Source organism: Calliopsis andreniformis, chromosome 6 (genome assembly GCF_051401765.1).
Source record: "Calliopsis andreniformis isolate RMS-2024a chromosome 6, iyCalAndr_principal, whole genome shotgun sequence".
Lineage (NCBI taxonomy): Eukaryota > Metazoa > Arthropoda > Insecta > Hymenoptera > Andrenidae > Calliopsis > Calliopsis andreniformis.
In genome coordinates this window covers 13,722,175-13,734,293 of record NC_135067.1, presented here as the reverse complement: position 1 = coordinate 13,734,293, position 12,119 = coordinate 13,722,175, and the positions used below count along the sequence as shown (strand labels likewise).

Below are 12,119 nucleotides of genomic sequence, written 5' to 3'. Positions count from 1 at the left end.
TTTCAACAGATGTATAAATTCATGTATAAATTCGAAGAAAACTCACAAGTAACTTCGGCAAAATTCGCGTGAGCGCATTTCCAAGGGCCGACAGCAATTCTCGCACAGCCAATCCTTGCTGGTAAGGTAAAGGCGATTGCTAGTTAGGAAGGTGACCAAATTGCACCCTTGGACTCTAATTTCGTCCAAAACTGTCGCGTCCACGTCCCTAGCGTTCATTCTCGCGCATTATTGTCCTTTTACACCCTTTCGCTTTCCATTCGACCCTCCTATTACCCAAAGTTCTTCAAAACTACCACTGACAAATTTTCATCAGTGGTATCTCACTGCGTCGAGGTCGATAGTTTCTCTTTCTTTCGTCAGCATTGATGACACTTTGATGGTAAATATTTCCTTTCTACGTCACTCACGTTAATGGATTCCTTGCACGTGTTTTCACCTTTGAGGAATGCACACACAAGGCTGCTGAATTAATATGCCAGAGGATCGATAATGCAGGCTTGAATATTGTCTTTAATTAATTTCTGTGGGAAATTGAAGTCTCTCTCATTTTCACTGTATTTCTAAATTGAATTTTTAGTGGGTATGCTTTGAAATTTTTATTTGAGAAATTTTGAATCACTCTGGATACTAATTATTTAGAACATTTAATAATTAAGTACCTTGTGTCGTGAGGTTTCATGAATTATTTTGTTACACATAATTTTTTCAATTTGCTAGAGTCTACTCTTCATTGATCCTTCACACTTTCTATCTCATTCGTCTCTCAATAAATCACGAAACTCACCAAGACACTTTTACGAGTTCCCTCTATCGAATAAATCAATCCCAGCACTCTTTGTTCGCCAACTTTCTACACTGTTCAGTCTACACCTCTATCATTCTTGTCACAAAAATTATACTTCTCTCCTTTCATTCACCATTGACAAAATCCTCTTCTAATTCACTCTCCGCCAAGGGCACTCTCCCTCGGTACCCAGAACTGTCGATAAAGCTCATCTACGACTCCCTGCAACTTATCTTATCGAACGAATGAAACTTCACTTTTTTCCACCACTAGTAATGAAAGTCACTCCCATCACAATTTTCCACCAATTAAGCTCACTTGTTGCTTCCTAAACCCAGAACCGCTTCAGTTCTCTGTTCATCGTCCCATCCTCAACTGACCCAATCTCCTTCCAGATCCCTTCGACAAACCTACTACCAAATCCTTAATTCGCAGCTGCACTTCTTTAACACTCGATTATACTCGATGCTGGTAGCGTCTGATCTATCCACTCCATGCCACCGTTTCGTCAACGAGAAACGGGCTGACCGAAATTCTCGGCGCTGCTTTCACGAGCAGTTATCTTATCAGCCGCGACTCGTGGCTTTAAAATTCTCGTGAATTTTTCCCGGTTAAGGTGGAACGTTCGATCGGCGAAAAACCGACGTATAGACGAGGCTCGACTAGGCTGACCGCGGAAAGGCAGCTAGCTGCAACAGATACCGTATCGCCTGATAACACCCCACCCACTCAGCCGGCCAGCGTGTCCAAGTACCGCGGGGACACCGAGAAGAGGGCTGATAAAGAGTTTTATTGCCGACCGACGCAATCAAGTCCAGCAATCTGCGATCGTCGAAGCCGATTCGGGCGCTTCTCCTCCGCGCCTCGTCGCGATGGACACTTTCCCGCTTCTGCCAAGGTGACCGCCGACACCTTTTACTCTCGGCGGATTCCAGTTTCGCGAAACTGTCCGATAAAAGACGCACGACGTGTCTATGCAACACTTACGTCGTGCCAATGACGAGACGACTAGGTTTCACAAGGCGTTCCCATTTAAACGCGGGGAAAAAGTTGACGGCGCTCTGAGGCGACTTGGCTCGCCTATTAACGCTGGACGAGCGTGGCTTTTCAGGGGGACACTTTGTGGGGACCGATCTTTCCAGGCGTGAGATCCTATTGATTTTTTCGCGGCACGGGGAGTTTCAGAGTGCTTTCGAACTACTGTCAATTTTCGAAACTGTGTGTGCTTTATGATACTTGGCGGAAATTGTGGTGGAGTTTAGAGCTACTGTGGCTGGGCGCGTGTTTGGTAGTTTTCGTGGAACTCGGTGATGGGCTTTCTATCACTAAACCTACAGATAAGACGCGGTTAACGATAATTGGTCAAATGACATAGTGGAACTTCGGTCGAAGAAGAGAGTCTAGTGGGGAAACGTGTGCTGAGTGTGGAGGATATTCTGATTTTCTTTTGAACTTGGTTTTTGTTATTCAAGACATTGGTAAAATTGATTAATACTTCTCTTTAGAAAGTCAATTTTAATCCTATTTCATTTTTGATGTTTTTTAAAGATATGCCTTATTAGGAAATGTCACGCGGAAAGTATAGAATACAAGTTTTAGAATTTGATCTTTCAGTTGTTAAATATTAAATATGATCGTTGATTGGTTTTGGTCGCCCACGAAACAAACAATGTCGTATGATTTGCATCGAATGACTAGATGACTAATGTTGTATGACTCACCTTTCAGTTGGCCCCGTCGAATAACTGGACGATTCTTCACCAGATTCGACGCTGTTGAAGGAGGTGCAGTTCATTTTCCTTTCTTCCCATTGTGATCGAACCTCGTCCTGCACCCTCCGTTTCAACTCCTCAACCCTTCGTCTTTCCTCAGAGATTACTTGACTACCTGTAACAACGACAATAAATTATGGTTACTTTGAGCAGAGTTGTAATTTTCTTCTGAATGTCAACAGTTTTCTACTTTATATTATGAAGTTTTATCAAATATCGCAGAATTGTATTTTCGGAAGTAGTTAAGTACAAGAGTTAAAAGAAAAAAAATTCTATCAGCGCGATTAGTTCAAAATAGAATTTTCTGTAAGGATTATTTGTGTTTAGTAATATTTATCTGTCATTTTTCTTTATGCAGATGTGTACCTTGCTTCGCTAGATGAAGCTGTCGATTTCTCTCAATCTCCTTGAGGGACTCGATAGTCTTCCTTCCTAAGCTGCCTTGGTTGTTCACAATGGGAGAATCAGTGGTGACTCTGGAGATCCTGTCAAAGTCTTCTCTGCTCGGAGAACGTTTCTCTTCGCCGTTCTCGTTCGAATTTTGCGCCAAATTCGTCAGTTCATCGTTTATCGCTCTAACTCGGTTTCGACCCTATCGCAAAAGATAACAAATTACGATACATTAAAAAATAGGATCTGTTTAACCATATATTACATATAAAACTTAAATTTGTAGCTTTTACTAACTTCTTCTAACCGCTTCAAATGCGCCAGTTTCTGCCTCTCCAGACTCCGCGCATCTTTAGTCGCTGTGCTTTTTGCTTCAGATCTTTGCGATTCCAAATGATGCAAACGAGCCTTCCTGGTTTCTATTTTGGTTGTCAGCTCGCTTAAATATCTGGAGAACATCATTCACAAATATTCAAATTTATTTTGATCTAAATACCGATTTTGTAACATCTTTAAAGAATTCTTACCTTTGTAGTTCTTCTCTCGTCGCCAGCTTACTTGCTTCCTCTTCGAGATGATGGAATTCCAAATCCTCGAAAGCTTTCCTTTCGGACTCTAGGAGGTCCTGCTGAGCCGCAAGCTTGTCGCCAATATTCTGTTGCGAAACCTCGTCTGTGCATTTCGCCAGCTCTTCCTCCAAACGACTGCAAGCCTGCTGAGCCCTTTGAACTCTCTGCTTAGCCTCCGCTTGCAAATTCGCTTGCGTTGTATTATCCTCGGCCATTTGCCTTTCGAGCTCGTTTATCCGCATCTGCACTTTTAGTTTCTCACCCTCGTCCTGACTCAGTTTCAGCGACTCTGATTCGTACTCTGCAGACAGCAGTGCTTTCTCTAACTCGAGCTATCAAAGAAACACAGATTTAACATCAATTAGAAAAAAAAATTGGATTACACGTTTATATTCTAGCAAGAAGGATACCAATTTTATTTCTCTGATCGTTTGTTTTGAATTTTGCATTAGGAACTTGATCTTGATAAATAACGAGGCGAGGTTTCTCATGTCTTATCGACAGACTTGTGTGAAGCTTAACAGTGATACACTGTTTTGGATGCTCGGTGTACGAGCGGTCAAACACGACTGAACGAGGGTGTGAACGAAGGATCGGTGACAAGAAAGGAAGAGTCTTATCGTAAAATGGCAAAGCGCAAACAAATAGCTCGGAGACAAACTCAGATAAGGATGGGATTTGTGTTGGACATTATCTTTAGTATCGAATGCATTTGCAACTTAGAATTTACAGAACTGGCCTGAATTTTAGATACTTAATACTTAGTCTAGATTACATTATTTAATTTCAATAATTTCGCCTATCCCTCTACCCTGTGTACCTACTACATTTTTTTACTGCTTACTTACATTCATTGTATATATTTAGTTAGGGCTAAAGTCTTTAGAGCAGCAGATAAGTACTTATAACACGATAATAATGTATTAAATGAAAAATTTCATTCGAAAAATTTAAAATTATGAAAATTTGAAAATTTAAAATTTCAAAAATTTAAAATTACGAAAATTTGAAAATTTAAAATTACGAAAATTTGAACATTTAAATCTTCAAAAGTTTGAAAATTTAGAGTTTCAAAAATTTGAAAATATGTATATAATCAAACTACAAACCTCTCTACTAATTTCTTCTTCTTGAATTTCAATATCTGCAACACTCCTTTTTAACGCATCCATATTTCCAAGGATATGCACTTTCTCATTCTGCAAAAATTCAATATACTTTTTCCTGTCTTCCTCTTCGAGCTCCTTTCTCTCCTTATCAGCCTTAGCTTCGTTCGACTTCGCATTATCTTTTTCAGAATTATTCTTCTTAGGAATCATGCACATCTCTTTGGACTTGGAAAGCATAGAAAGCTGTTCAATAGCTTCGAGAAGGTCGTCGTTTGATATCGCCAGCTTATTCTCTATCATCTCACATGAGTTCGACAGCTGGGCGTTCTTCTTTGGCATTGAATGATTTTGATTATTATTTTGCGTCGAGTTAATCACCACGTTTTCATACAAACTCACGTTCCCACTCATCGACGTCGAATTATCGTAATTTCTCGCGTTATTTTCGTTGATTTTCGTTCCATTCAACTGGATCGTCCCATACAAGGACGTTTGATTCGTTGCATCGTTAGTTTGAACGTAATTAGCATTATTATTCAGCAACGAATTGTCGATCATCGTGTTCTCGTAGCTCGGGCTACGAGCATGCGAGATCGAACCAGAAAAGCTGTGGTCCCCGTTGCCAAGAACATTTGGCCACTTGGTCGATTGATTGTTGTTGTTCGGTATAGCTAATTGCGGATGATCCTGCGCATTCGTCGTCGTTTGGTTTTCCGCTTGGCCAGCCTGATTCCTCCAATTGCTTGGCGAGCTGCCGTTTTGGAAGATAACTTTCGAATTCTGCACGCACACGTTCTCGTAGGATGCAGAGTTCGACTGTTTGGTCGTATCGAAGGAAAAATGTGGCTGTGTCTTCGATGGACTCTTCGGGCTGTCGAAAGGCGAGTTATAGCCGAGTCTTTTGTCTCTTGGCAGTGAACCGTTCGTTTTGATTCTGTGAAAGATAAAAAACGCATCGTAAATTGTAGTAATATGAAATTGAGTATTCAGTAATCGATACTGAATACTGATTCTAATCGATACTAATTCATATTGAATAATATGAAATTGAAGTATTCAGTAATCGATACTGGACCCAGTCATTCACACTTTCTATGAATTTAAATTAAGATTAGGGTTCTAGTTTGAAATTTATGAAAATTCATAAGGATGACATAACTCTATATAAAAGAAATTAAGAATAATCCTAGACTACGAAAGAGAATAAGACTAAAAAAAAAGAAGAATGAATATAAAATACTATACCACTTCAGAGTACAAATACACAAATCTTAATTCATCACAAAAAGCCACTACAGTAGTATTTTAACAAACAATGAAGAAAAAAGCCTTCTAAAGAAAGTAGATCCTTTAAACGCCCCCAAACCTGAATAACCATTCACCTGTTAGGCTGCCTCGGCTTCTCCATAGTGCTCTGCCTCTCATACTCAGCGCACATAGCAAGAATCTCTTCGAGCCTCATTTTCTCTTGCCTCTCGACCTCCTGCTCCCGCAGCCTCTCCTCCTGCGCCTGTTTCCTCTTGTTCTCCGCTTCTCTACGCTTATTCTCCGCGTCGATCTGTCTCTCGCGCAGCTCCTCCAGCGAGCAACCGCTTCCGGTGCTGGGGGTCGGGCTCTTCACCCGTGCAAAGCCTCTCCTTGGCTCGCTGTACTTCGGATTACGATTGAACGCCGGGCTGGGCGGCTGTATCCGCTTGATGTTCGGGTTCGAGCCGAAATTCTGCGCGGCAGCCACGTTTCTCAGGCTTCCGCTGCAGAAATTCCCATTATTCGGATTATTACATATACTGGGATTCGAGCCGTACTTCTCCAGCTGAAGGTACTCGGTCGTGGTGGTTTTCGTTACGATTAAACTCTGGCTCATATCGTAATCCCTCGCGTTCAGATCGTCCAGGTCGTTCGATCTTTGACACGTCATGCTGCGCGACATCACGTCACTTTGGTTCCCATTGCTCTTCGACATCAACAGACTCTGGGAATTCTGAATGTTCTCGTTGTTGTTCTCCCGATAGTATGGCTTGTAGGTCTTCAAATAGGACTCCGCGCTCGAGTACATTTGAATTTGATTCTGATTGGGCGTCGAACAGTTCTGGTACTGGAGATTGGGGGTGTTGCAGCGACTGGGAGTCCTTGCCTCGGGTCTCTGACGATTTTCATCGGGACAGTGACTCGACGAGGGAGCGAAGCAACTGGCAGGAGATGATACGTTCATGAAATGGGCGGGGGAGGATGTATTGAAGGAAGGTGTGTTCGAGCGACTCCTATCTAAATTCGTTAGGTTCTGCAACGGGGAGTTATTGTTGCTGTTCTTCAGGGAGATCAGGCTGGAGGATCTGGAGTGGCCGAGGATTTGATCGGCGGGCACGTTCGTGGTGATAGCGCCGGCTGGAAAGACCTTAGGGGAAACGCAGTTGTTCCTGCTCTGCTTCGCCAGCATCTCGAATTTCGTCAGTTTCCCCAGGAAACCGATCTCGTCGTCTGAGCATGAATTCCGCGGCGATTTGCGAGGCGCGACTGGAGGCTTCCTTTCCAGGTGATAGTTCTCCTGGAGCTGGTTGTCTGGCAATGAGAAGCTTATTGGCGCCATTGAGATTCTTGAGTGTGGTAGCACCGATCGCAGTTGTTTTGCCTCGGCTGGGTGATTGAAGCGCATGTAGTTCGATCTTCCGATCGACAGCATGCAACCTGAAAGTGAGGTCGAGAAGATTCTTTAAAAATTCTTTCAAATTATAAGTGGTGATTTCTATAATTTCCAGAAAAAGTGAAGTATTTTTTACTCGTATTTTTCTGAATGAAATCTTATTTCTAAAATAATATTTATCACAGCTTGTAATTTTAAAATAGAAAGGGAAAAACATATCTGTTTGCAAACATTTTTTTAAAAGTAAAATCATCTAAAAATACATGTCTATTTGAATTTTATATCCTCTGCTGCTTTGAATATTTTTCGATTCTTTACTGCTTTGAATATTTTTGAATTCTTTACTGCTCTGAATATTTTTTAATTTTCAAGGGTGACAAGAATGTCAAACTCAATTTCATTGGTGAGGATTAAGTGATGACCATCTGTTCGAGGGGAGCTCGAATTCGGTCATTCGTATTTAAGTCAAGGCCTCACCTTGAGCGAGCCTCACTGGTGAATTTATTGGTACACCATCGACTGCCGTGCTTCCATTTATGGGGTGAAGAGTGACCACGCCGTTATTGTTTTCAATCGCACAATGAATAGATTCAACGCCGGTACCCACAACAGAAATATCCGCATCTCGACTTGATCCAAGGGTCAGCTTACCTGAGAAGAGAGAAAGCAAATATTGAATCTGTAAAATAAGCATGAGTCACCCTACAAATACCAGGAATAATTTTTTCTATTTTCCACTTTTTTCGCTAAGAAAAAAATAACTTGCTTACGACTATGGTTACATCATAGTAGGTAAACTGAATTTTGTGTTATTTAAGAATAATATAAATTTTCATCGAAATTCAAAATTCAGGGGCGTTTCAAACTGCGTATGGAGACTTTATAATATAAATTTTACAAATTAGCACTTGTGTTTTCTGAGACAAAGGTTTAAGATATCCTTAAAGGAAAGGGTACAGAAAGTTGAGACCTAGAACAGCACGCGACTAAAATAAGCTGAGAATCGGTGCATATGCTGCATCCGAGAATGCGTCTGAAGGGAGAACGTCGTCTAATAATGCAGACAAGTGTCTTTTCAAGATACAAGTCGAATTTAAACTAAAGGAAACTTGGAATTTTAATTTTCTCAAAAGTTGTCAGAATTTCTACAAAACTCTAAAAATAATTGCTTTAGATACAAATGATCTAATGTATATTAAAATAATTTTTTATTTTCATGAACCCAAATTTCTGCACCAACCCAAAGTAGTAATTTCTCAAATTTTTCAACTTCAAAGAGTAGCTTCCTATCTTTTCTATGCAATCAAATAGCTCTTTTCTAAACAAATAAGCAAATAAATTCACAGTACTAGAGTACCTATCACAGATTCTTGCATATTAATCTCCTTAACAGCGGAATGTAATTTCCAGTGCAATCAAGATCTCGAAAGCTTCTACGAGACAGTTTAATCGATGCAATCGCGAATGGCATTTAACGCGGATTATAGCTAGTAAGCCTCGGTTCCATTCGCGTATCTTTGGGTTTCTGCGATTCCATCGATAAATGGGATTCATGGGTTATTAGTGGATACTCTCATCTAGTAAGTTCTAATACACGCATTTCGACGTTATCACGTTTTGCATTCGCAATATGCATTACGAGGAAATACAGTCGATGCACTCAAACGAAAGAAGACCAAGAAGCTTAACGGAGCATTTACTTGATTAGTCAATTAGCTGCTGTACGAGGAAGTTATGAGTCACAATGGATCCCAGTTAATTCACTTTTATTCGTAACAAAAAACTAACAACCTAACAATGTTACACAATTAACAAATGAAGCTAATAAGTGTTCGCTAAAATTCAATTCATTGAAACCTCTATATTTTTCATTTTCTTTATTTTTACTTGAATAAATTCTTGCTTCAGGGAGACATACTTCCGCGAAGAAGAATATTAAAAAGTAATCATAGAAGTTAATTGTCTATTCATCGAACTTCATTTGCAAACCCGATGAAGCAAACACCACTCCACAACTCAAGCCTCAGGTATTCACTGAAGCTTCAAACAAGAATTCGAGCGCATAAATAATTTCCAAAAACGCCACGGACGCTAACGCCTTCTAACTAACTTAACCGCCAAGCTAATAATACGTTTCTTCGATAACTTTCGCCCTGTTGCGCAAGCAGATCGACCTCAGCGAGCCTGCTTGTTTATAGTTCAAACAAAGTATACGTACGAACAATTTGCGGGAAGCCAGGAGGCTCGTCACCTTTGGCTGCTCTGCCATCGATAGCCCTTTTCTCTATTCCGACAGCGTTCGAGGGTTTCAGCAGCGGGTCAAGTCAACGAAGGACACGTGGAAGAAAAAGTTCTCAGCCCCCTTTCGCGAACCCCCGTGACAGAGATCGGTTCATCAGCGAGAGACAACACGAGGCCTATGCGCATCCCGATCCGCAAGTGCTGAGTAAATCGCAGTGCATTCTACAAAGGACTGCAGTTATATTTAGTTTTGGCGCGGTCGTGCACTCTCGCACATTTTCGGTCTTTTTGGAAAAGCTTCCGCCACGCAGCGTTCAAAATATACTCGCGAGTGGCAAGGGGTGAGTCTTTTCGCCTACTTTGCACTGTGCAGGACGCGGTGCAGTTGCATACGAGTCCTCTCGGCATTTTCCTTTTTTTTTTTGGGTTTGTTTTTGGGTTGTTAGATGCAGTGGAAAGAGGGCTGAGTGATGTTACTACTAGTCGAATAAGTGGTGCAGACAATTATTTATGAATTTGTTTGAGGAGGATCATTAAGCTTAAATATATGGATGAAGTCTCGAGGCATTGTATTTTCTTGTATAAAAATTAGAGACTGGGTGAGAATGATAATGAGGTACACCAGTAGATTTTACTTCAAAATTAATGAACTTCTAACGTGAATTAAGTTCTGGAAATGAACTCGCAAGTCACTGAGCAAAGGTTGTTTGGACAATATCAGAGTTCGAATTTATTCTTCATTCCATGTTCCTTAATACCTCCATATCTTTGAACAGATTTTGACAAAAATTTAGATAAGTTAGCGAGGCTTTAAAAAGGATTAAAATTAATTAAAAAATAAGACAGACATCTGTATGTTTGGATTGTTTCAACAATGTGGACATTAATTACATATTTAAGCACTACAAACCACTCATGCTAATACCCCTCGACTAATGACAACTAAGTTTTCAGCTCAGGTGGCTTCCAAAGCGGATGTTTGTGTCTGCATTCCACCACTACTACTAACTTAACAAAATTGATGGTATTACGTAACACTACATAAATCCAAGCAGTCTGTTGTACCGATTTCGAGCGAGAACCTATGCAATTACATCGTGACCGACCGATTGCATCGCCATAGTGGCTAGATACGAAGCGTAATTTTGTTAGAGCCAATGGAAATCTCGATATAGAGTCATGATTAGTAACAATGGAACGATGGATTCTATAGCAAGGTACTTTGGAATAAAATATGATAGAAGTTTAACTTAATCCTTCGCTGGTATAATGGAGCCAAAGTATTTATACCAACTCAACTTCTTATATTTATATTCATGCGTAATTTATAGACATTAATAAATCATAAAATTGTTAGTAGTCAGTGGTCAGTACCCTATTACTATTATGAATCATTTTTCATAATGGAACCACAGTAACCCCACCACAGTGCTATAAACGTACAAACGTTAAACTTAAATCATTACTACGTGTTTTAAGTAAATCAAGCATTAAAAAAATAATAAAACAAACTACAGAATAATAAATGAAACATAAAATACAGTAACTGAGTACAGCACAGTAGGGCTTCAATTAACCAGCTTAATACGACACTCAAACTTGAAATACACTTCTGATGATTATTTTATGATTCTATTACTTTCTGTAAATAGACATCGTAAATCATACTACTAGATAGATATTAGATATTAAATTATACCTCAAGTCTCCATCCATGTTTTTCTGTATTCTTATCATGTCCATACAGAATGACCGTAATTCCGAATAAAAGCGACTGCGCATAATGTAGACCCGCTTAATTGAGGCCCTACCATGCATGTGAAACTTACCCAGGAAAATAAGTGAATTGTCAGTGTAATTACTTCGACCTTTCCAGGGTTAAGCCCTGGCTAGATAATCGCTCGAGCTGAACTTTGGATTATCCCCCCTGGTTAGAATTTCGCCCTGGTCAGAGAAAGTTCCCTGCGGTTTCGTCCAGCACGATCATAAATTTCGAGGGCCCTAGCTCTATTCCGACAGAGAGAAACAGGTGCTTAAATGCGTCATGTCCAGCGAGAGGCTGGCACGCTCAATTCGGCACGTGATTTCAATCGCTCGGCTGGTTTACACACTTGTGCTTGTCCGACCATATTACAGTTCTTCGTACACATTTACAACACCTGGCCCAACTACTGCATTCGCCTTCCCTTCCTTTTCATCTCAAACACGATTCGATCATTCCTTCTCCCATTCACTTTATTAATGATGGGTCACACAGATACTGCGCTGAACTGAAACGACTGTCGTCAGGGATAAAGAAAAGCAGCGCGAAGGAAACTGACGAGCAAATCTTTGCTTATGTTAATCGCTGGTTTTTGTATCGCCAGGATGAATAATTGATGTCGCGATTTCCGTCGATGGGTTGCTGGTAATGTTCCTTTTAAACTTTTAGCTCAAAGAGTATGAGACTAACAAGACACTTAGGTGGTTTCTAACGCGTTGGAGATGTAAGGTTGAGGCACGCCACTGTCTTCTGTCGACACAGTGTTTCGATAGTTTGGGTTCGGTTAAACGTGCTAAAAGCTGGCTAAACAATGACGGACGAGTTACTGGCTGGAAACGAGAAACAGG

The 12,119-nt window shown here is 40.5% G+C and overlaps 1 protein-coding gene across 4 annotated transcripts in view; it reads right to left on the bottom strand.

Annotated features, from left to right (window-relative positions):
• The window catches only part of LOC143180382 (uncharacterized), a 64,290-nt gene that overhangs the window by 14,258 nt on the left and 37,913 nt on the right, over positions 1-12,119 (bottom strand). For 3 of the 4 annotated variants that reach the window (XM_076380072.1, XM_076380071.1, XM_076380073.1), the window contains exons 3-9: positions 7,746-7,919; positions 6,010-7,312; positions 4,628-5,561; positions 3,477-3,850; positions 3,247-3,397; positions 2,926-3,151; positions 2,509-2,674 (exon numbers count right to left, since the gene is read on the bottom strand). In XM_076380072.1, coding sequence (XP_076236187.1) covers positions 2,509-2,674; positions 2,926-3,151; positions 3,247-3,397; positions 3,477-3,850; positions 4,628-5,561; positions 6,010-7,312; positions 7,746-7,919 — 3,328 coding nt within the window. Of the gene's footprint in view, positions 1-2,508; positions 2,675-2,925; positions 3,152-3,246; positions 3,398-3,476; positions 3,851-4,627; positions 5,562-6,009; positions 7,313-7,745; positions 7,920-9,486; positions 9,596-12,119 lie in introns of those variants that run through there. The other variant, XM_076380074.1, reaches the window with a different exon arrangement.